At 35.7% G+C, this 24,904-nt stretch overlaps 1 protein-coding gene across 4 annotated transcripts in view; it reads left to right on the top strand.

Annotated features, from left to right (window-relative positions):
- The window catches only part of NRP1 (neuropilin 1), a gene marked incomplete at its 3' end in the record, with an annotated part of 156,887 nt that overhangs the window by 123,430 nt on the left and 8,553 nt on the right, over positions 1-24,904 (top strand). For 2 of the 4 annotated variants that reach the window (XM_081345731.1, XM_081345729.1), the window contains exons 9-13: positions 2,115-2,449; positions 8,548-8,692; positions 10,169-10,273; positions 13,355-13,414; positions 23,941-24,078. In XM_081345731.1, coding sequence (XP_081201857.1) covers positions 2,115-2,449; positions 8,548-8,692; positions 10,169-10,273; positions 13,355-13,414; positions 23,941-24,078 — 783 coding nt within the window. Of the gene's footprint in view, positions 1-2,114; positions 2,450-8,547; positions 8,693-10,168; positions 10,274-13,354; positions 13,415-23,916; positions 24,079-24,904 lie in introns of all 4 variants that reach the window. The other 2 variants (XM_081345730.1, XM_081345728.1) reach the window with 2 other exon arrangements.

Genomic DNA, 24,904 nt, shown 5'->3' with positions numbered 1-24,904 from the left:
AAAGATATTATTGCAGTTGGCTTTATCAGTACTATTGTTCCTTCAACACACTTTTCCATTACTCAGTAGCCCTCTTGGCTTATGATCTGTACCTTCCTGATGGCCAAATGCCAATCTCTGGTTCAGTTTACCCGGAGTGAAGGCCAATCAATCATGCAGAGTCGAGGAAAGTAGAAATTTGTCACTTTATTTCTGATCAGAAGCAAAGGGGCTTCCTCTGCTGAATTTAGCAACAGCAAAAGCAAAAGAGCAAGAGGAACCCTGAGTAAGGCCTGTATTCTATTTTTATACCCTCAGCTGAAAGAGATCAAGAGCAGAAGTTCAATCCATCTGCGATTGGATTCAAGACTTTCTTAGGGATCGGTTACAAACAGTGAGGGTCGGGTCTGCTTTGTCCACCCCCCTGAAGCTTTGCACCGGCACGCCACAGGGCTGTGTGCTTAGCCCCTACCTGTACTCTTTATACACTTATGATTGTGTATCATCTGACCCATCCACTGCGATAATCAAGTTCACAGATGATACAACTGTGGTGGGTCTTATTACAGGTGGGGATGAGACAGCATATAGGGCGGAGGTACAAAAACTATCCATATGGTGTAGTAACAACAACTTGCACCTAAACATCGGCAAGACAAAAGAGATGGTGTTAGACTTCCAGAGAAAAAAGGAGGAACCTGCCCCACTTTACATCGGGGAGGACTGTGTAGAGAGAGTTTCCTCCTTTAAATTTCTGGGAGTCTACCTCTGTGAAGATCTGACCTGGAAAGTTAACACAACCCAGGTGGCTAGAAAGGCCCAACAGAGGCTTCACTTTCTTAGGGTCTTGTGGAAGAACAGGGTAGAACAACAGCTAATGACCCTCTTTTACCAGTCTACTATAGAGAGCGTCCTCTCGTATGGTATTGTGGTTTGGTATGCTGGTCTGACAGCCGCGGACAGGAAAGTATTACAGAGGGTAGTGAGCACAGCACAAGACATTGTGGGCTGTTCCCTGACACCACTGGATGACATCGCCAGGGCTCGTTGCCTTGGAAGAGTGAGGAAGATTCTCAGGGATGACTCACACCCTGGACGGTATCTCTTTACTCTCCTACCATCCGGTAGGAGATACAGGAATATAGCCAGCCGTACCAACAGGCTGAAAAATAGCTTTTATCTGTGGGCTGTTAGGCTTTTAAATGGGACATAATCTTATGCAGAATTGACTTGGGAGGCCGGTGTGTGGTGTAGTTGGTTCACATGGTGTGGTAGGATGGAGGGTTTGTTGTCACTGTGTGTTGGGGGGAGAGAGCACGGGGGGAGGCTCAGCTAATCTCAATGTACACTTGTTGACCTTTGACAATAAAGGTTTATTATTATAAATTTCTTCCTCATTTTCTAGATTGCACGTGCAACTATGTGTGTTTACCATGTTTTTCTTAGTATGAGCTAGTTTTTAGCTTGCAAATAATTATCTCCAGACTTTCATCTAGGTGCTCCCCCCACCGCCCCCAACCCAAGCCTAATATCACTCTGTCTTCCTTTGTTCCAGCAACAGGTTTCTTGTGACAAGCTTCTATGTACTTTCCTAACCACATCTTGTAAATCTAGCTATAGTTTATATGTAGGGTCTGCTTTTAGGGTTCCTTAACAAGTGAGTAGATTTTGTTCTGGTCTAGATAAGCTGTTTGTATCTTCCTGTTCTGAGTTTCTATGCAAATAAGACAAAAATAAACTGAAAAGAATAAGTTCCTTTTTGAATGAAGTGCTTTTGAGTTTGGAATTTGAGGTCTTGGGATCTCATTCCCCCCCCCCTTTTTAATCAAATTGAATGAGAGTGATTAAAATGTAAAGAAGAATGCTTTGGCTCAGTCACATCAGTCAAGAAAACCATTGGCTAAGCCTAATGATTCAATCTATGGGTCTGTTACACAAGATTCTTGAAAGTGTCTTTTTGGCTATTGTATTTTAATTCACTTAATAATACAATTCTCTGCAGATGATGGTAGCAAAGAATGATAAAAAGAATGATAGAAATGGTTAATACAGTAAAACTATTCAGAAGTGCTGTGCATATGGATATTGTAGGGATGTATATACAAATCACACATGTACTTTTTTTAACCTTTTAGATTATCCTTGCTCTGGCATGCTAGGTATGGTGTCTGGACTCATCGCTGACTCTCAGATTACAGCATCAAATGAATTGGATCGGAATTGGGTGCCAGAAAACGTCCGTCTTATAACAAGCCGGATAGGATGGGCATTGCCACCCCCAGATGGTCATACTTATACAAAAGAATGGCTTCAAATAGACCTTGGTGAAGAAAAGATAGTTCGGGGCATAATAGTCCAGGGAGGTAAACACAGAGAAAACAAGGTCTTCATGAGAAAATTTAAAATTGAATATAGCTACAATGGATCAGACTGGAAATGGATTATGGATGCCAGCAAAAAGAAAGCCAAGGTAAATTTGTAATTACGCATGGTGAAGAGCACAGTAGGAACTATTTACCACCAGGATATATGATCTGCATGCTGAAGGCCCATTTTTGGTATCTCCAAATAAAAATAGCCAGTGGCACTCTGGGCCTCTGTCTGAAATGCTACAGAACTGCTGCAGATAATGTAGAAAATAATGTTTAAATGAAAAGTCTAATGAAGCAATAAAAAAGCTTCTATCCATGAACTAACACCAACCTCGCTATTGCCCTTCATTTAAGCTAATCAGAAGAATAGTTAATTCAAATGCTTTTATCTTAACTTACATAAAGATAAAGCCTCTATTGAATCAAGCTTAATTTTTGGCATCTACAAGGATGTGTTTAAGTTAGCCACTGCCACCTTGAAGAGATTTCTTGTTTTTTTTATACTTCGTAGTGTATTCTGTAGCACTAAGCCATTTGGTGGTCTCCTGTCCAAATATTAACCCTCTGATCCTGGTTAACTATCATGCCCTTTGTCAATGTGAAATGTATAGCTCTCTAGTGGACTACAGGTAGTACTTACAACCGTTTATTTAATGGCATTTGAATTTACAGTGGCCTTGGAAAAAATGATTTATGACTGTCCTTGAAGTTATGGCCATCTCACCACTCCTGCAGCCATGTGATTACAATTCAAGCACTTGGCAAACAGCTCTCATTTACAATGGTTGCAGCATTTTGTGCTTATGTGACTGCACTTTGCTACCTTTCCAGTTGAATTCCAATAAGCTAGTAAATTAGGGAATCCAGATTCACTTAATAACTGTCTGATTCACTTAACAACCATGGTAAAAATGATTGTAAAATTGATCATGCGATAACTAGGTGGCCACATTGCTTAACAACAATTCTGCTCCCAATTGTTGTAAATTCAGGACTATCTGTTCTGTCTGTGCATGCAAAATATCCCATGTTTAATCTCTTTGTTCTCATATGAAGCTTTAAAAAAAATCCATGATGAATTATTGCTATACCATATCACTAGTATTAGGCACAATATAAAGCAGTTTGCTAGAACTTCAGCCTGTCACAAAATTGTATCCACTTCTTAACTTATATAGGAAGAAAGGCAGCCACAGATCTATTTTCAAATGGCCTTGAATCTGAAAATAAAGGGCTCATCATAAAGTGTAAAAAAATAAATAACTCCAGCAATGGGATCTCACATTGTTTTTTATTAGAAATGCACATTTTTTTGACATAGCCGTCTAAATAAAGTACAAAATAAATAGCATTATGTTTTTGCTGTGACTTACCTTGGGCTACTTAGTCTTCTGGTATTAAATTCAGAGCATTTGTTCTTACTGTCAAAATTAGCAGTCCTGGCAAAATGAATGCTGGCAGACATGTTAGGTCCATTCAGAGTCTTAAATTCTTAGAAAAGTGAGCTTTCAAAACCAGTAATTTTTTTAAAATAAAAAAAGTTCTATAACATGCATAATCCTAGTAAATATTCAGAATATTTAAAATTGTTCAGTCTGTGGGGAAATTGAATAAAATCCTGAGATATTGGAAAGCTAGGAGAATTTAAAACAGGACTTAGGCATTTTTAAAATATTAATTAAGCTTTGCTATATGTAATGCTGACTACACTGATTAAAAGAATAAATTAAAAGCAAATCTCTTTCTTGAAATGAAACATAATTTACTGAATACATTCTTAGATTGAAGTGTCATATGATAAATTTCTACCTATTCATATTACTGCAGTAATCAGTTGTACTGCTATACTTATTTAATGGTTTTTTTACCCCTTTTTTGTACAATATATTCAAAACCATCATCAGACACACCAAACACTATTCATTATTATTTTTTATTATCTAAACAATAATTAAGAATAGATTCCTTAGTTAAAAGAATGGGATCATACATTATAAATTGCCTTCTTTTTTAGAGAATGTATGTATTTATTTTTGTTCATATCATTCCTTTTGTTAGGAACTCAAGGTAACATACAGAGAACTTCTTTCTCTAATTTTATTTCACAATTGTCCACCTGTGGTTAGGTTGGGCTGACTGGTTTAAAATCATCCTTCCACAATGAATAATCTTGAGGACAAGAGGGAGACCCAATACCAAGATAATAGCCAAATCAAAGAAATCTGAGCCAGAACAACGATCTGAGAATTGGGGTGGATTTTAAATGCATAAAACTTTTCTGGAAAGAAACAAAGGATGAAGCCATACTATGGTACCTCATCCTTTTCAACTATGACAACATAACTACAGATATTGGGAGAAGTGTCTACAGTAACTGAAATATCATCAGCATGATATAATTCACTATCATGTCTTGCAGGAACTTTTAAATGTAGGAAGAAAGGTAGCTTTGCATCTAGAAAGCTTCTCTTCATAGCAACTCTGCATATAACAGAACCTTAAAAATAGCAGGAACGCTAGCAAAGTTTTCCCTTTTTTGAGGAGTGGGGTTGAGGGAACATATGAAATTGTCATTGTGATTGGGTTTTCTTTACTTTCCTACAATATTGACCAGTAGATAGACTGTTTCTTAGCTTAATTTTTGTTCCTTGTTCTCAGCTTTTTGATGTTGCAGAAATAAATATGATTTAAAAGCTAAATTAGTTGGTAATCACCTTATTAAAGTATTATCTGATTTATAGACTGTATTGGACATGTTTCCCAAGGTTTTGTGAAAAACTGATAGTGAACATTGGGACCAAACTATCAGACATCATACTTATCTAAGAAAGGATAGTCATTCCTTCCAAAGTATTCTTTGTTTCCAGTCCTGATCTAGTACAAAGACACATAGCAGTAAGAGCACACACAGTTTCTTTCTGACATTTCAGCCAGAAGCACACAGTGAGAACTACAGTGAAAGCAATAATTTATGTATAATTATGACCTTGATGCATTCCAGAGCTTCTTTTCTCTAGAGTAGCTTCTACCACACAAAAAGCAAGTGCTGTTAAATTTCAAAAGGAGACAGGCTCATCCAGGATGCTTCAAAGAATGCTAAACCCTAATCTGTTGCTTCTGTCCTTTCTCCTGCTTAATTATATTTCCCACCATTGGAGACATCCTTCTGCATTGTAATGTCTGTGGCCAAATGGTGAATGGAAAGAGATCTTTGATCTGCATTTTGAATTCCTAAGTAAACATTTCATCAATAGAGACCCCAGTGAAGTTTGTTCTACTCCTGTAATAAAAATAGTGCTTAATCTTCACAGTCCTTATGACACTTAATATATTTATTTAGGATCAACTGGGTGGGAATGATAAGAATTTCAGTACCACACATCTGACATCTGAAGGGTACCTAAGGGGGCATTAAATTTCTACCCTAATTCTATGCCCATGTGTCAGTACACTGCTCTGAAATCTTTTATAGAAAAGTGGTCATTATTATATTTTACTACATAAACAATAATTAAGGATTATTGTTACAAAAATGTAACAATACATTGTAAAAATCTTTCCTTTTTGTAGAATGTATTTATTTATGTATGTATTTACTTTTATTCATGTCACTCCTTTTGTTAGGATCTTAAGTAGCATACTTTGTTTTCTTCACCAGTATTGACCTTGGGATAGATTGGGCTGACTGGTTCATAGTCATACAATTTAATGGGCAGAAAGAATTACCTTGTGGAACAAGAAGAAGAGCCATTACCAAAACAATGGCCAAATAAAAGAAATCTGCCAGCCAAGAACTGTAATCTGAAAAAGCACCTCAGACAAAATCCTCCCTAATTCTCATGAAGATAAAGTGAGGCAGTGGGAAAGCACATTAAGAGTTGCAAGATTCTGCTGCTGTAATCTTAGTTTTAGCTTGCATGAGTTTGATTTCCTAGTCTGGTCTATCTAGTCTAATCTACCTGCATCCAGTGAGCTTCTGAGGGTGAGGTAAACTTATATCTTCATCATTACAGCACACTTTTCTCATGGGACTTTTACAATATTTGAAATGTAAATTTTATTATAAAATAACTCATGGCGATGATTTTTTTATGTATAAATAGTTATAACCTTTGAATTCTCTTTCATTAGATGTATTTTCTAAATGCTCTCAATATACCAATTGCTTCTCTTTTTTAGATTTGAGCAGGAGATCCATATCTTTGAGCACAATTGAATTTATTTTTGGATAAATATGCTCAGGATAATGCTACCTAATTGAAAAGCATACATCCTGTATGCATAGAGTTTATAAATAGAACATCTATACATATGTGATTATAAAGTATATGATTTATATAACACCAGGCATAGAACACTGAAGAGATAAATAAATTCACCATTCCTTCAAGCACATTTTGGGAATTTTAGCACCCATGAAATCAAAATAGTCTTAATGAAGAATACAATCATTAATGAATGTGTTCCTCACATTTACAGAAAGGAAAATAGATAAGGAATAGACAGGTCACCAAATCAGTACTGAGGAATTTTTAGATAACAAATAATCTAAATCCAGGCCATAAATCAATAGCCAAGAATGCAATGCTATATATGAATAGGGTTGACCTAAATACTTGTGCAAATGAATTTTTTCAAAGGGAAGTAAACATTTCAACTTCTGAGACATTCTTTTGAAGCCCAAGTAACTGGCCTCTTCAATTTTTGCATCATTCTGATTCGCAAGGAGGGTTTTCCTTCCAAAGAAAAAATTATGTACTTAATTAACACTCTATTGGAAGTCTTGGCTTAATGATCGGAAATCTTTGCAGGAGTCATTAAGTGAACACTGCAGATATTAAACAAGCACTACAGTTGTTAAGTGAAGCCATTCATTTGAATGGATATTTTTTTCTTCAAAATAAAATGCAAAAATGACTGCAAATGATGATCACACTGATCCACCCAACATGCAGTCATGAGGTGCCAGCGTGTACATTTATGACAGCAAGGGAGCACTTTATGGGCTGTAAAGCACCCATTCTGTGGCTGTCATAACTCTGAGTCATCATAAAACGCCTGCTCATAAGTTAAGGACTATATGTGGTGAAGAAGCTAGTCAAGAAAGAGAACAGAATTATAAAATAAATGCTTAATTTAGTAGATATATTGGGTGAAGATTCTCTATACTTTGGCAACTATCAAAAACATTCTACATTTAGTTGAAGTGTTCCTGCCAATATCCCTGACACAAAGCAGTTTTCCCTTGGAATCATTTCTCAGTGGTTTCTATAGAGCTAACATAAAAATGAAATCAAGCTTGAGTTGAAGCAAGGCTAGTAAGAGGTCAGAAGTACAAATCAAGATGAATATGGTTGATTTCCATGTTATGGCATTTTCACAAAAATCACTTGAATAATGTAGTAATTTTATTCTCATCTTTTCAGTGACAGCTTGAACAAAATATATTTTGTGCTATTTCAAAAATTCTTTATTATGCATCATTATCTTCTATTGTAGGAAAAGTTAGGAATCGACCACATGATTGGCTTTAAATAGATCTGCTGGTGTAGGTTTACACTTAATATTAAGAAGTCTGGGCTTCAGAATGATTAAGTTCTGGTTGAGATTTGTGTTATTAATACAATGAAAACTAATAAGGTCCAAATCAAATATTTCTATAGTTGACTCTTTCCCAAGAAATCTCACAAATACTGTATCTGTAGCAAATTACAATAATTTATCATTCTTAGAAGTGGTTTCACAGACATCTGTCCTCTTTCAGCAGCTATAGTTTCTAAAGTTTAATTTGCATACTTGCAATATAACTGTAAGCATCAGGGTAAAAATTTTCTCTTGAAATTTTCCATTGTAACTAAATGAATGATGACTGACATTTAGAAAAAATCTTTCCCTGAAGATATCTGTGCAAATTCCAAATGTAAGCTTCATTTAAAGATATCGTATTAAAACATTTGATTTCCCTACTAGTCCTAATGGATAGATTTCTGAAAAACAAGACATGCAATTTCTTAGAGAGTCTTCAACTATCTTTTCTTTCTTTCATTTTCTAAAGAAATGAGCTCTTTCATAAAACAATCAGAACTATGACTACTGTTCAGTTGTTAAGCAAATGGAAAAAAAAACGTGCCAGCTAGCTAAAAATAAACCAATCTGTGATTGTTAAGCAACACAATTTTGTATGTATGCTCTACAGATTTTTGAAGGCAACACTAACTATGATACTCCTGAACTTCGCACTTTTGACCCCTTGACAACCAGATTCATCCGTGTTTATCCAGAAAGAGCCACCCATGCTGGATTGGGACTAAGACTGGAACTGCTGGGCTGTGAAATTGAAGGTAATTGCACAATCTCTGATAAATCTGTTTCATTGATTATTTTCCTATGGTACTGGTCTATGGAACCTCTATTAGCTTTTAATATTTAGTGTGATTGTTATTGTGCTTTTTCTATCTTTAACTAGCACATTAGAATGTTTGTTTGATGCTAGCAAAATTCAACAAATTGTCCAGCAGTATATGTCCTTTAAAATGAAAAATGGAGACACTTGTAAATGTAGTCATTTCAATATGATTAGTCCCTTTAATTATATCTTCCTATATATTTAAATTAAAGTTTTCTTAAAATCAGAGCCTTTCTTCAGCCACACAATTAATACATTTTATTGTATCTGTGGATTAGAGATATGCAGAATTTCCCTGCAAAACATAGTGAAGTGAAAATTTAGGGACCAAAACTTTCTAAAATTTGTGAAGATTGGGACTTTTCAAAGATGGGGCTAATACCCCTTCAAAAAATACCCTTCCCTTGCATAAACATGAGTAGATTTTATTCATACGTTTAATCAAAGTGCAGAACATTGAGATTAGCCATTCTCAATGAGTTGCCAACTTTCATTAAGAAAAATGAGTACTATTGTTCATCATATTTAGCTTTAGATTTCTAAAGGCTCATGTAGGGCGATAATCAGGCTTGTCCATGTGAGTTATAACTCACTTGATTCAGAAGCTTCATGTACAAATCAGTTTCTCCCATGAAGATCCTGCTCCTGTAATGGTTTCCACATCCATTGCATTATTTTGATGAGGAACACCAAAAGACCTCAAACCAACAAAATTTCAGAGAAATGAAATCCTTACTAAAAATAACAGAAAATGTGGCTTCATGTGAAAAGACATAACATGAGCTTCCTCTCCAGATTTTCTGATTGTTTTTATTGTCTGAATCCGTAGATACTGACATAACTTTGAAATCTGTCCAGATAACTTGTATTAATTACAATTTGTTTTAAAGTGGCAATATATCAATAAGGATCAGAAACAGTGACTTTGGATTTGATTTGCGTCATCTGCCCCTGATGGTTTTGACCAAGTATGGATCTTGAAATAACATTACATAGTTGATAGAATCATATAGGGTAGGAATAAACTTTATTTTTTTCTTCCATGTATGAGACTGTGAGGAACAAAAGCATTTGTTAGGGTTTAATTTCACAAAAGAAATTATCCACCTTCCTCCTCCTATTTCCTATCCTTTGCCCTCCTATAAATAGGGTAAGAGTTGTCCAAGCTGAAATTTGGTTTTAGTTATTGATTCTTTTTAAATAATTTTAAATTATTATTCTTTTATTTATTCAAAAGAATTATTCTTTGAAATAATTCTTAGTATTTTCACCTCAAGATTTCCCCAATCCTATACTAGTACTGGGGCTGTGAGTTTTACCATTCCCAGGTAATGTGTATGCATTCTAATACATAAAAAAGCCCTGCCTTTGAGTCTATCTTAACTGAATTAAGCTGGGTTTTTTGTTTCAGTCCCTACTTCAGTGCCAACCACTGCTGATACCCTTCCTGTAGATGAGTGTGATGATGACCAAGCCAACTGCTACAGTGGAACAGGTGATGACTTCCATTTGACAGGTGCAGAAACCATCCACATTCCATTGCAACTCTGTTTTCATTCAAATCATTTTCCCAATGCCATACTTATTTTACATTTATTACATACTAGAAAAATTATGACATATTCATGCAAAATCTGCAATAAGGTTTTGAACTTAATTTGCATACCTTAAATATACGTGCTCTGATATATCTGTAAATTTGAGCACCTTAAGAAAACATATATCTGCCTTTTAATTCTTTTCATTAATAATTTGATTTAAATCTGCTTGATTCGATATGTGATATTAATAAACTGAAAATACTTTCTACTTGAGGGATATGGACAACTATATGTTGTTTATAGGTAGCCTATAGATGAGATAACTTAGCTTTCATAGAATAGTGTAAACAAATGTATACCTAAAATATGCCCAAACTGATTGGTACTATTACTAGCAGAAAAGAAATATGAAACAGGTATAACTAAAGTCATAATACATATTTAAGTTCAATATCTGGGGCCCGTCTCTGAAACTGGGAAGGTTAGTAAAGATTGCAAGGAATTGATGGTATAGGTTTAGTTATGAATGAAAGGAATAAAATGTAGGTTAGAAACTATTATTTGGTGTAATCTTAGGTTGTGGTGGATACCAATGATAATTGATAATGGCAGAATCATGATAGATTTGGGGGAAAATTATGCAACAATTTAAAAATGAGAGCCAGGGGGGAAACAATTCTGCTAGACAACTTGAACAATTTAATAAGAATAAGATAATAAAACACAAAATAAACAATCAGGCTATTTGGAAACCAAGAATAAATTAAAATGTGACTATATGATAAATATCTGCTTACAAAAAACTCTTTGTTTCAAATGCATGGTTTAAATATAAGTCTACAAGTCATACAATTTTAGAATTGTAAGCTGCCCAGAGTTACTTGGTTGAGGTAGGCAGCTATAGTAATTGAATGAATGAATGAATGTGGTCAAGGAACAAACATAGATCTAAAAAGAATTAATGAATGAAATATGAATATGGCTATTAAAGGAATGATGTAGTGAAAGAGGCTATGGATGAGGAGAGAAGTGCTTATAACTGCTACAAAAATGATGAGAAAAATAAATTGTACAAAGTATGTAGAGAAGAAAAGATAGTTGCAAAAATGTAGAAAAAGAGCAAGGACATATGAATATTAGACAAAAGCAGAGAAAATTCATAGAATTGAAAATAATTCTGGAAGTGGAACATTATTGCATGAGCCAAGGAGACCTAACAGAGTGATCAGATTTAAAATAAATTATGGAATATGAAGTAGTAATTTGTCAAAGAGTAGAAATGAAATGAATGATAAAATGTTAATGTCCAACAAAAACAAGGATAATTTTTAGGCTATACCCATCCATTGTACTCAGAGATGTTTTGAAGATTCTAGAAAAAGAACAGATGATGACAGTATAACTGGATAAATGTTAATATGTAATACCTGTGTGAAAAGTGCAGCTTCATTGTATATTGCAGTGAGGAATATGGTATCTGAAAATTAATGTATCAAAGCAAGGTTGATATTTTTGACAGGGAAATCAAGTGAACATTTACAATTTTTACATAAATAGCTTGAGAAACTACAGAAATATTCTAATATTTAGCAGATAAAGATGAAAAATGAGGATGAAAAGAGAAACATGAAAAAATGTATGCATAAGTGGGTAATTTCATGCCATTTTATTTTGCTGAAGTTGATTAAACAAGAACAATGGATTAGTATTCAATTGTAAAGTATACATTAACCAATTGCAGTACAACTTTAGCCCTAATGAAAATCCTGTGATTTATTGTTTAAAACACAATGTGTAAATAAGAAAAGAGAAAGAGATATTTTCCTCCCCCTGAAACAACCTTTTAATACAGAAGTATGCTAATCACTTGTAATTTAACTGTCTTAGCTGGATTGCTAAATAGGCTAATGCAATTGGCTAAAATCCAGTTTATTTATAACCTGGGGTAGTTTTCTTCTAAATTCCATTTAGCAAATTCATTACAATTGGAGCAGAGAAGGAGGGGGTTTTACTTTTTCCTTTTCATTAATATTTTGCCTAAACTGAAACTCAGTGATAGTCTGTTCTTCCTACTTCAGAGATGCATTTAAGTCTGTATAGTACATCTAAATATTAGCAAATTAAAAGAAGCCACAAAAATCAGAAAGCCAGAATGGTGCCTGTTTGTTATATAAGCTACATTTAGTTAGTTGATGAAGCTGTTTGGAATTTTCTTATCTCATTGAGCTTTATATCTGGTTTGTTAGATGAGTTATTGTCCAGTTATAATTAATAAAATAATATGTAGCTGGGAAGGTTAATATTTATAAATATTAATATTTATTCCTTCTTACATGATAGTGCAGCTTCCAACATCACTAAATGCTTGGGGTAGGTTTATCTTCTCTTGTAATGTATGATTCATTGAGGGCATAGATAGCCCAAATCAAATTCTTATTAAGCATCACACATCAATGATGCTTGATCTCCCTCTCCATCCCACCCAAAATTTTATGGAAACAATTACAGTTTTTTAGGTAGTTTGAACTACTTTTTTAAAGTCATCAAAGTTAAGCAAGCTCTCAACATTCACTCAGTTCCATAACATGGATATTATGGTATTTTCCCCGAAAACATTCCATAAGAGAATATACTACATGAAAGCGTTGTGTCTGTCACCTTCAACAGAAAGACAAAGGAATGGGATTAAAAAGACCTCTTTAAAGGATCAATCAAAATCAAACTCACATTCTTTCAAACCTTTCCTGTGTCAATTGGTCTTGCTTAGGACTCTTATTAGCAGGACTCATTATTAGCAGATTTTGCAGTGGAAGAATAATGATAGAATTTAGCTAACAATTTTAAATTCAACTTGGGGACAAAATGAAAAAAGTTGTGTTATACTCAAGATAAAGTATTTTTCAAATAAAGTGTCTCTTGAAAAAAAATAACTGATGATTCAATTTGCATGAATACTTACAAATAAGATGATAAATGGATGGATTTTGATTTTTGTGTTTGTGTGTATGCGTGTATGTGTGTGTGCATGCATGTGTGTGCATGCAATTTTTTTTCAGGGAGTACCACAGCTACGATCACAGAAAAACCAGTACCAACTGATACTACAGTTCAGCCAGGTAGGCTATGAAAATAATTGTCTCTGGATACTGTATTTCTGAATTATGTGTTGTGTCAACAACAATTTAAATGAATTGCAGGATCTTCCAACTTACCCTCCTTCAAAGTGTTTGAACGATAATGGAGCATCTGAATTCCAAGCTCGGTTCAATAAACGCTTCCCTTCTTTCATCCAAATGTCTATACAGTAAAGAATGAGTGTTGATGTGTGCCAAGTTGTGACAATACCATGAAAATATTCAGCAGCTGAATTGCACACTGTACTTTCAGGGAAAAACATGGTATCTTGTCTGTGATACATTATGTGTTTGCAAACCAAAGGGAGAAAGGCCATCGAAAACAGGAGTATGGTTCAGGCTATTTATATTGTCCACTTTCCTGGGAAAACTACATCCAAGTAATGTTTGCCAGGTTTTTTTCCTCCCATCACACAGTTGTCAGTTTTACAATATTCTTTCCTAGGTAGACTTCTTTGAAAGATTTTATGCAAATTGCTTAAATTTGAGATAAAAAAAAGATATTACTGGCAGCTGGTCCTTTCTCCTCAATCAATACAATAGCTAATAGTGCTTGGAAAAGCTCTTAATTTGCAGTTTCATTGGGCTATTTTATTATCCTGCATGGAGAAAAAGGGAGAGACAGAAAAATCCCCCCCCTTCAAATTCTCTAAGTCTGATCAGCAGTTTTAAATGCTTTGTGTTAATAATTGTAAAAAGGGGGAAAGGTCACTCCTCCCATTACTCCCATTTCCTTTATTAAATGACAATCAGGCACAGCCTCAAAAGTAATTTCACAGGCTATGTGTCTTTGGATGTGTTTCTGCCATACTGAAGTTTTGCTATAAGCAAAAAAAAAAAAGAATGTATCAATAATGAAAAAACTTCCATAAAAGACAACAGTGTGACAAAAAGCAATCAGACTAAAGTAATTAATTCCAAGATTTTGTCTTTTAACCTCTAAATTTCCTTACCATAAAATGCTTTCCATGTTTTAAATTAATTTTTCTTCCTCCAAATTTATTTAATCAGCATATACTATTGTGAGCAGCATCCTGTTTTTTACATATTCAGAGTGTTTAAAAAAAGCTTTGTGGAAACATTACTTTGAGGGCTATTTTTTTTTCTTAACAATAATCTTGCTTGCTTAGATTCAGTATTGTTTTATTTCTTTGTATCTTGAAGGCTTGTCTATGGAGCTTCTCAGTCATCCAGGCCATGGTTGTCCCAAGGTGCTTTTTCAAAAGGCAACTGGGCTGTTTTTCTCTGAAGATGTTTCACATCTCATGCAAGAAGCTTCTTCGGTTCTTCAGATCTTCAGAAGAACTGAAGAAGCTTCTTGGATGAGAAGCAAAGTATTTTCAGAGAAAAACAAAGTCCACTTGCCTTTTGAAAAAGCACCTTTGGGACATCTTGACTTATAATACTATTGGATCTTATTTTATTGGTTTCTCATTTGAATATATGGATTTTTTCCACATTTTTCACATTTCTTAGATAAAAAAAAGAATTGTATTTCTTTAAAAATGATCCTACTTTGTGCGACCTCTGAGCAGTTTTAGGAAAATAGAAATAGGACTGTAGAGCTAATCTAACTCTTAATCTAATCATGATATGCTGTATGTACAAAAAAACCAGGCAGACCATTCTGGATGCCAAAACTTAGTTTCCTGCACCCATTGTCAGCCATTCAATCGTGTCTGACTCTTGGTCATTCTATGGATCAGCATTCTCCATGCCCCTCAGTCTCACACCACCTCCTTCAGATCTTCCATGGTTATCCCGGTTTCATCTTTTATAGTGTCCAACCAAAAAGTACTGGGGTCGGCCCTTTTCTTTTTTCCACTGATCACTCACAGCATAACTGATTTTTCAAGTGAACAAGCTCATATACATGACCAAACTATGATATCCATTGTTTGGTGAACTTGGCTCTGAGTGATATTTTTGGTAAGGCTTGGTCTAGGACTTCTTTATGATTTTTGCAGTCCATGGGATGTGTAGTAGTCATCTGTAGCATCACAATTTGTAGGCATCCATCTTTTCCTATCTGCCTTTTTCAGAGTTCAAGTTTTGCAGCCACAAGTAGCAATTGGTAAAATTATTGTGTTAACTAATCTTTATTTGGTTGGGAGGCTGCTATTTTTACTCTTCCAGATGTTATTCATCCTGGACATTGCAGTTCTTCCAAGGGCTGTACACCTTCAGATCTCAGGGCTGCAGTCACCACAATGGATTATTTTAGAACCCAGAAAGATGAATTTTGATGGTCTCATTGTCAGTTTGCACTCTGACCTGTGTGTCATCTGCAATCATCATATATTTTTTGCGTATGTTAAAGTGCAATCCAAATTTTTCATTTTCATCTTTGACTCTCAGGATTAGCCACTTCAGATCTTCCTTGCTTTCCGCGAGCAGTGCATTCCTGCAATGTTTCCTGCATTACTGGGATGGAAAGTATAAATCCTAAAATAAGTTTAAAATAATTTAAAAAATAAAGTGGGGGAAATATCCAAAGCAGTTCTCCAATTCCCACCTTAAAAACACAAGAAATCATAAATCATGGCCTTACCAATACTATAATGTTAACTTTTTCATTGTGGCTCATAGCCAATCACAAAATGTAACCCACAGCTATTACAGAAAAATCTCTCTGTGTGCTTCTTTGTAATGATAGGTTTATGGTAAAAATAACAAGATGATAGCCCAACCAAAGCTCCACCTGTATTTTTATGTGTATTACATTTTTTAAAAACCTAAAGACAGGACATTATGTCCTTCTTAAATTTTCTCACCAGTGTTTTGCAGACTACTAAGGTATCACTAAGGTATTCTCTGGCATCTTGTCCAACACCAACATTCAGAAGCATTGGTACCTTTTCACCTCTGTATCTTCAAAGTCCAAAGTCACAGGGAATACTATGGCTTCCACAATTCTGATATTTGTAGGTTTACACACATCATGGCATTTGAATATTTTTCCAAGGCCTTTGTGGCTACTGTATCAAATACTAGTCTATGCCATATTCCTTAACTGTTTGTTCCTTTTATCATTGAGAGTTGATCTAAAAGAAATTATTTACCACTTCAGTACCTTTATTGTCAGTTCTAAGGCTGGATACTCTACTTGTTTTCCCTAGTTTGGTCTTCTTTATATTTAATTTTAGTCCCATTTTTAATGCAATAAGTTCCTTGACTTTTATGAGAGCTTCCAGATCCTCTGCATTTTTTCAGTATCAGAATAATGTCACAGCTTAGTGCAGATTATGAATATTTCTTTCTCCAACTTTAAAACTACACTTATTGTCTTCCAGTCCATTATAGAATAGATAATGGGAGACTATATAGCCCTGCTTTACTTCTTTGGCTGTAGTGGCGCAGTGGTTAGAATGCAGTACTGCAGGCTACTTCTGCTGACTGCCGGCTGCCAGCAGTTCAGCAGTTCAATATTCAGTGGCTCAAGGTTGACTCAGCCTTCCATCCTTCCAAGGTAGGTAAAGTGAGAACCCAAACTGTAGGAGGCAATATGCTGACTCTGTAAACTGCTTAGAGAAGGATGTAAATCACTGTGAAGTGGTATATAAATCTAAGTGCTATTGCTATTGGCAACCTGAAACCACTTTGTCTTGCCATATACGGTCTGTACCATGGCTCACTGACAGGTTGCAGATGAGCATTTTGAGATGTTCTGGAATTCCCTTTTTTTTCTAAACTCATTCCACAGCTTGACAAGACACACTCACTAGAACATCTTTCTGCAGTTAATGAAGCACATAAACCTCATTTTTGTATTATTTTACTTTCCCAATTCTCCAGCAATAATATCATGTGAAAATGTCATCTGCATTGAATGATCCTAAGTATTATTTTCCGTGGAAAATTAAGGGTATTGTACAATAGTTTGCACATTTTGTTAAATCTCATATTGGAGGATGCTGTAGGCTTGCATTTTTGGAAAATGGAATTAAATTTATTCAATGGCTTGCATTTAGAAAGCTTGGAACATCATTATGCTTCAAACAGGTATTTCTCTACTCTGGCATTTTGTCTGGATCTCCTCAGATTGGCTAGGAATTCTGGGAGTTGAAATACACATGTCCTCAAGTTGCCAAGACTGAAAAGCACAGTTTTAGACTATTGGAATCCAGTTGAATTAAAATGCTATATGAATTTAGTTGATTAAGTAATTAAAGAAAAGTAAACTTGACATATGCCATTCTGATACCATCACAGAATTGCCAATCAGTTTAATAGAATATAGCTTCCAAATCTGAATTATAAAAATCTGTACAACCAACATGTGGCAAAAGAGTTTGAGGTTTTTTCCTGTCTCCTTACTGTTATCTATTATTTATCTAGAATTTTCCAAGTCAGATCTTTACACTCACAAACTCTTTAACTTTAAGACCATTCTTTCGCATTTCTTAATATACATTAGATCAGTCAATGTTCTCCATACTACTAAAAGTATTTCAGAAGTAGAGTTTGCCAAAGCACCTAGGCAATGCTGAAGGGCACATGCAAGCTGATAAATGGCTGCCAGTTAGCTTGATTCCCTCCAAACAAAGGAAGTAATTCATGATCCATCCTTTTCCATGACTTTCCAGCAATTAAAATGCCTGTTAAAAATGAAATATATCACAGAGGTGATTATTTTGAATATCATCTATTCATGGTTAGACTTACTCTGGTACTGGGTAGTTTGATGGTTCCATTGTTTCTCCACTACTTCAAAACTGGCTATGTGGTTAGCAGCACCACATTCCCTTTTACTTGCCGCAAAGCTGTCAAAACCTATCAAAACTGGGTGGGCCAAGAAAGACGAACAACTTTGTAAAGGGCTTGGCTGGCTGGCTGCTCATGTGGAGCATTAATTGTTCCAGCTGTGAACAAGATGTGGCCAAGAAATGCAGCTGCTGGCTACTCTCATAGGCCAGATTTGTTTTAATTACACAATAGCATGTATGTCTGTGCTTTCAAAAAGTCTTATAGAGAATTAGATGGTGAGATTTTGTCCTCAACTTTAATCTAAACAGCTTGTTAGGCATCTATCATGCTGCTGCATTTTCTGCTTATCTGGAAAGCTAGAAAGATAGAAACCGGGTGGTTTGTGGGGATTTTGTTGTGGGTTTTTATTTTTGTTCTTGTAATCAGGAAGCAAGATTGGAGCTGTATGAGAGTATCCCAGTTGTATTGGCTCGGGCATCAGAAATGATGAAGGAGAGAATATATGCCTGGGATTACGTGGGAATGCTTTATACAGAGTGAAATAATTTGGATGTTTGCAACATGGCGAGTTTCTGCTAACCCAAAGTGGCATTTACTGAGAGTTGATCTTTGTGATCATCTAACAGAGAGGGGAAGACAGGCTATGTCAGCCTCTGAGAGATGGCAGGGAATTCTGTATAATGCTGCCTATAGCTACACTGGCATGTGCATCACAACATACATTCCACTAACCTATGCAGAGCTTGGAATAAAATGTTTTCCCATTTGTGTTAAAATGCTTAGTTAAGTGTATCAGTTGCTTTCACGTGTTTCTGTTTTAATCTATACTAAAATTAACTATTGCATTGATATACAGCTAGACCTCAACTTGCAACCATTTAAAAATACCATGACTTATGACCAGTTCTCAGAACTAGCGCAGCATCCCTGTGCTTGTGTGATCAAAATTCAGGTCTTTGGTATTTATGATAGTTGCAGTGTCCTGGATCAGTGATCACCATTTGTAATCTTCCCAACCAGCTTCTGACAACCAGTCAGTGGGAGAAAGCCAGAATCACTTAGCAGTTGCAGTGATTCACTGCATAAAGTCATCAAATTGGGCACATTTTACTTAACAGCTGCTTTGCTCAGCAATATAATTCTGGTTACAACTGTGGTGATATGTCAAGGGCTACTTGAATATAAGCAGTAGATTCAAATAATACAGCCTTCCTGAGTTCATGTAGAAACTATATACTGGTGTAGGGTTGAAGTATATTTAGCAACTTTAGTATATTACAACTTTCTAGTAAATGTTCAGCTCTTCTCTTTTTTCATTCTACTTCTCTCTGCCTCCTCTATTTTTAAAAAGTTTAAAATGATATTCTTAAAGTGTTCTGATGTAACTGATATAGCTATGTGAACCACAGGTGATAGAACAGTATCACAGGAATGCTATCAGTGGGCTTCCTGTTAAAAAGCACTGAAGGGTTGAAGCCAAACTATAATCCAATATAACAGCAAGAAAATACATCAAACATAAGCTCCTCAGTTCTCCTATGAGATTTATAGGAGTTGCTCTTCCTTTTTTTTTAATTAGGAAATTTTTTTAAAAAATTGAGTTATTAGTTAGTTGACTCTATGTGCCTTGACAGCCCTCGTTATTTGGAAAAGGTAGAATTAATTCATTTGGGAGTTATCCAAGGTTATGGATGGACACTTTCTTGTAGTTCATCATAATAATGAAAAAGAATTTGGCATATTTTGAAACTATGGATTAAAGCAATCTACCATTACATTGAATAACTTTATTTTTAAATTCAAATTCCAAGTTCCCCTGAAAAATAATAAACAGTTTCATATAAGACTATTTGGCAGACTTTGGAGAAGCTGAAAGCAAAACATGATCTCACCCTGATCAAAAGAAGTTGCATACTTTTCATGCTTTACAAGGAGCTTTATAGTCTGCTTGGTTGGCTGTCAGGCATATTGTCCTTTCTTCTTATCCAGAACTATTCATATAACTGCTGCCATCTTGTGGGCCAATTAAAGAGCATTTTAAAAAATTCTTGGTATACTGTATTTTGATCAGCATTGGCAATATATTTACACTTTGCAAAAGCGAAGATAAGTAGTCAATTGATTCGACATTCCCAAGTGGAAAGGATTATATTCATTTGGAACTACTTCATGTTTCTTTTTAGTTATATTGTGAAAAATGCAAAGAAAACCCTTCATGTACCTCTAGTGGAGAAGGGCTCTCTAACTAGACATTCTGATGAGTAACCTGTGCAAAGTGTAGAAAAGGATAGATGCTGCTGGAAGAAATTTGGTGTATAAAACTAACATCTGCATTTGGATGCATATCTGGATCCAGATCCAGATTCCAGATTTGAACCCCATTATCTGTTTCTGCAGTTTATCAGCCTGTTTCATACATGAATGGAGATGCAATGGGGAGATGCAGAAAATCTAATGAAACCAAAACATAACAAATCATTCTTTTAATACAGGGAATAGCTTTTCTGGAATGCTGTAAAATCCTTGAAGTAGAAGCTCAGGAAGCAGATGGGGGAAACAGATTATTTAAATGTAGAACAGGAATTCATATATTGCGGAGAGTTTTCTTTGGTTGCCAGACAGGTTCTGAACTCCATCAGGAAATTCTCTTAATATAGTTTCCACATGTGGAATATCCCTTTATATCGAAAGCAGACGTGTAGGGAAAACTTTGATATATATTTGAGAGTCTCCATTTGTGCACTAAGATATAAGAATGAATGGGAGAATTGCAATAGAGTTTTAAACCTTACTTAAAATACTACATTCAAGATGTTATCAAGTGCATGAATTTGTTTTACAATGGATTTGCTGCTTGTCTAATCTAGAATTGTCTGCAGACTGGTAGAAGCTCTTTGGGAATTTTAACAAAGCAGATTCATTCTTATGCCTTGCTACCAGATATTTTTAAATGAAGATATACAAGACAGAAGCATGCAGATTCCCAGAGTTGGCAAAACATGGTACTTTGTACCTTTACCGTATTGTCTGCATAAGAATACTGTGGTTGGTAGTGTTGCCAGAATAAGTAGTTTTATTCAGAAGCTTATCATTGATAGCTTGGTTCTGAAACAGAAGCAAAGAAAAAGGTATTGTTAATACACTTATACAGATATTGGTGGATAACCAACATCTACATTTGGGTGTACAAGTGGACGTAAATACAGAATCCAGATACACATCCAGTTTCATAAGATCCATGAATTACATGAATGCATCTGATGAAATGAGCAAAACTTAGGTAAAAGCCATAGCATATTTATAATAAAATTACAAGTGAGAAAAAAAATCTTCACTAGCAGATCCTGTTTACAAATGAAAAACGGACATTGCTAAGTATGTACAACTACCAGTTCTTTTTTTAAAATAAATTTTATTAATTTTTATCAGAAAACTAAGAGAAAGAAAAAGTTCAGAAAGAAAAAAAATGTGACTTCTGACTTTTTTCAGTGCAGTAAAATATAAATGTAATACAACCTCAAACATTTGCTTTACAGATCTCATCAAGCTATTTCTATAATAACAAAACGATTTTAATCATCAAAATTTAAAATCCAGGTTTCATTTTTTTCCATTCCAAACAAAAAGTCCGGAATCATTTTCCAAGTAGGAACAAAACTAGATAAATTCTTCTCTTTAATTAAAACAGTCAGTTTCCCCATCCCTGCTAACTCCATCACTTTTACCATGCACTCTTCCTTTGTGAGAATTCGTGTGGATTTGTATCTTTATACAAACAAGAATCGTGCTGCTGTAAATATACTGTATATAATAACAAAGTTTCAAATTTTCTTTCAAGTTCTTTCTCCATCAACCTTCAGAAGAAAACTTCTGGTTTCAATTTTATATTTATTATAAGAATCTTCTGAATTAAAGTAAAATCCTGGTCTCAGTATTGGCTACTATCCACCAGTTTTTGAGCTGGCAGGAAAATATCTCAGCATAAAATTTACTGCCCCATTTATGATTTCTATTCATGCCCAATGAAAGCAAAGGTTCCATATTTTATGTGGCTGCATCCAAGGCAGGATCCATTTCATACCATGGTTAGATGCAACTAGAGAAAAGCCTTACATGCCCCAGGTCATCCAAACTATAGTTTATTGCCATATAAATGGAAGGGATCTTTTTAGTCTTTTGCCCATCTCTTCCTCTTGAGCAATGCAACACTGACCATCCCTCTGGCTGATGTGGAAGAGTTTCAGCTCTAGCAGTTTCCCCTCTTACTGATGCCTCCAAATCCTTGGTATAATAGGCAATTGAGGAACTTTACAATGCTTTGGTAAGGCCACACCTGGAATACTGCATCCAGTTTTGGTCACCACGATGTAAAAAAGATGTCGAGACTCTAGAAAGGGTACAGAGAAGAGCAACAAAGATGATTAGGGGGCTGGAGGCTAAAACATATAGGGAACGGTTGCTGGAATTGGGTATGTGTAGTTTAACGAAGAGAAGGGTGAGGGGTGACATGATAGCAGTGTTCCAACATCTCAGGGGCTGCCACAAAGAAGAGGGAGCCAAGCTATTTTCCAAAGCACCTGAAAGCAGGACAAGAAGCAACAGATGGAAACTAGTCAAGGAGAGAAGCAACCTAGAACTAAGGAGAAACTTCCTGACAGTTAGAACAATTAACCAGTGGAACAACCTACCTCCAGAGGTGGTGAATGCTCCAACACTGGAGGTTTTTAAGAAGAGACTGGACAGCCATTTGCCTGAAATGGTATAAGGTTTCCTGCCTGAGCAGGGGGTTGGACTAGATGACCTCCAAGGTCCCTTCCAATATTATTATTATTATTATTATTATTATTATTATTATTATTATTATTATTATTATTATTATTATTATTATTATTATTATCTGTGCAAAATTAAGACTTAATGATCTCTTAGGGTCAGTATTTTTCAACGTTGACAAATTTAAAATGTGCAGACTTCATGCTGTTTGGGGAATTCAGGAGGTCTACCTATTGTATAGGGACGCGGTGGCTCAGTGGGTTAGGATGCTGAGCTTGTCGATCAGATGGTCGGCAGTTTGGCGGGTCGAATCCCGAGTGCCGTGTAACAGAGTGAGCACCTGTTACTCGTCCCAGCTTCTGCCAACCTAGCAGTTCGAAAGCACGTAAAAATGCAAGTAGAAAAATAGGGACCACTACGGTGGGAAGGTAACAGCATTCTGTGCGCCTTGGGCGTCTAGTCATGCCGGCCACATGACCACAGAGATGTCCTCGGACAAGCGCTGGCTCTTCGGCTTTGAAACGGAGATGAGCACCGGCCCCTAGAGTTGGAAATGACTAGCACGCATGTGCGGGGGAACCTTTACCTATTGTATAGATGTTTAAGTTTAAAACTATGGCTTTAGATGATCGTATGGATGAATCCATTTATTTCAACATGGGACAATCCAGTTCAACAATGCTTGAAAGTCTTCTGTGAGAGTGAGGCCTTAGGTTTCTTGTTCTGACATTTTGCTGTTAAGAATCTGTTTCCCCTATACAATGATTTGGACCAATGCCATATTGAGACATGCTGGGAATGTTTAAAATGGTGGAAAGCTCATTGATTCCTTTCCCACTCCAGCACAGTGCTGTTGCTATTTAATGCCCATCACTGCACGTAATCAGTGCAGTAGCTATCGAAAGAACTATTGATAGTTTGTTAGAATTATCTTTAAATACATTTTAGAAAAGAAGTCAAAAGTACAGTAATAATTTCACAAGTTACATCTTGGTTTCTTGCAGCCATCCATTATTCCATTACTGAAGAACTTCCAGCATATGGTTTCAATTGTGGATTTGGCTACAGTTCTCAAAAGACGATCTGTCGCTGGGAACATGATGCCCAGCTGGACTTGAGATGGGCAGTCCTTACCAGCAAAACAGGGCCCATTCAGGACCACACAGGTAAAGTAGGATTAACAACTGATCCAGTGACAAGTTGTGTTTAAAGTAAAAGATCTGCCAGGACTAACATTTACAGAGAGTCCTTGACTTAAAACCAGTTGCTTAGTGACCATTTGAACTTACAACAGATCCAAAAAGGGAGTTAAAATCCAGATACAAAATTCCATTGATCGCCATCATCCACCAGGCACATGATTACACTTCAAGCTTTCAGCAACGTCATGTGCATCATCCCACAGTCACATAATCACATTTCAGTTTCAGCAAAACCAAGCCATAGCAAACAATGGGCTTAGTTAACAACTGATGCATTTGCTTTATGAGTGCTGTGTTCGCTTAACGACTGCTGCAAAACATTTGTGAAGTTGGGTGGGTCATGTAACTTATCAGCTTGATACCTGTTATGACTTATGACTGTATTGGGCAGGCACCCTTACAGTTATACCTTGTGCCTTGTATCTGTGTGTCAATTCTGTTTTGCATTGAGGAAAACAAGGGTGCCATTTCAAATCCTGTCCTAGAATTTATCCTGGTGCTTTTATGTATATGTGTATTTTTCTTAACTTTGCAAGATCACTTAACTTCAACCACTTCTAAAGGTGCTTTTAGAGGCCTCATTATCAGGTGGAAACTGATATAGTGAGATCTTAGGCCTTCTAACTGCTTGTTTCTGAGGGCAGAAACCTTTTGAACAAAGGGTGACATTGTGGCCCATGTTTCAATTATTCATTCCCTTTTTTCATTTATGTAGATAGTCAGAAGTACTAGCAATGAACCTTCCTTCCCCATTTCCATTTTCTACCCCCATCCCCATTTTACTTAATGA

Source organism: Vipera berus (assembly GCF_964194415.1).
Source record: "Vipera berus genome assembly, chromosome: Z".
Lineage (NCBI taxonomy): Eukaryota > Metazoa > Chordata > Lepidosauria > Squamata > Viperidae > Vipera > Vipera berus.
The sequence above is the reverse complement of the archived record's forward strand: the minus strand, read 5'-3'. Positions and strand labels throughout refer to the sequence as shown.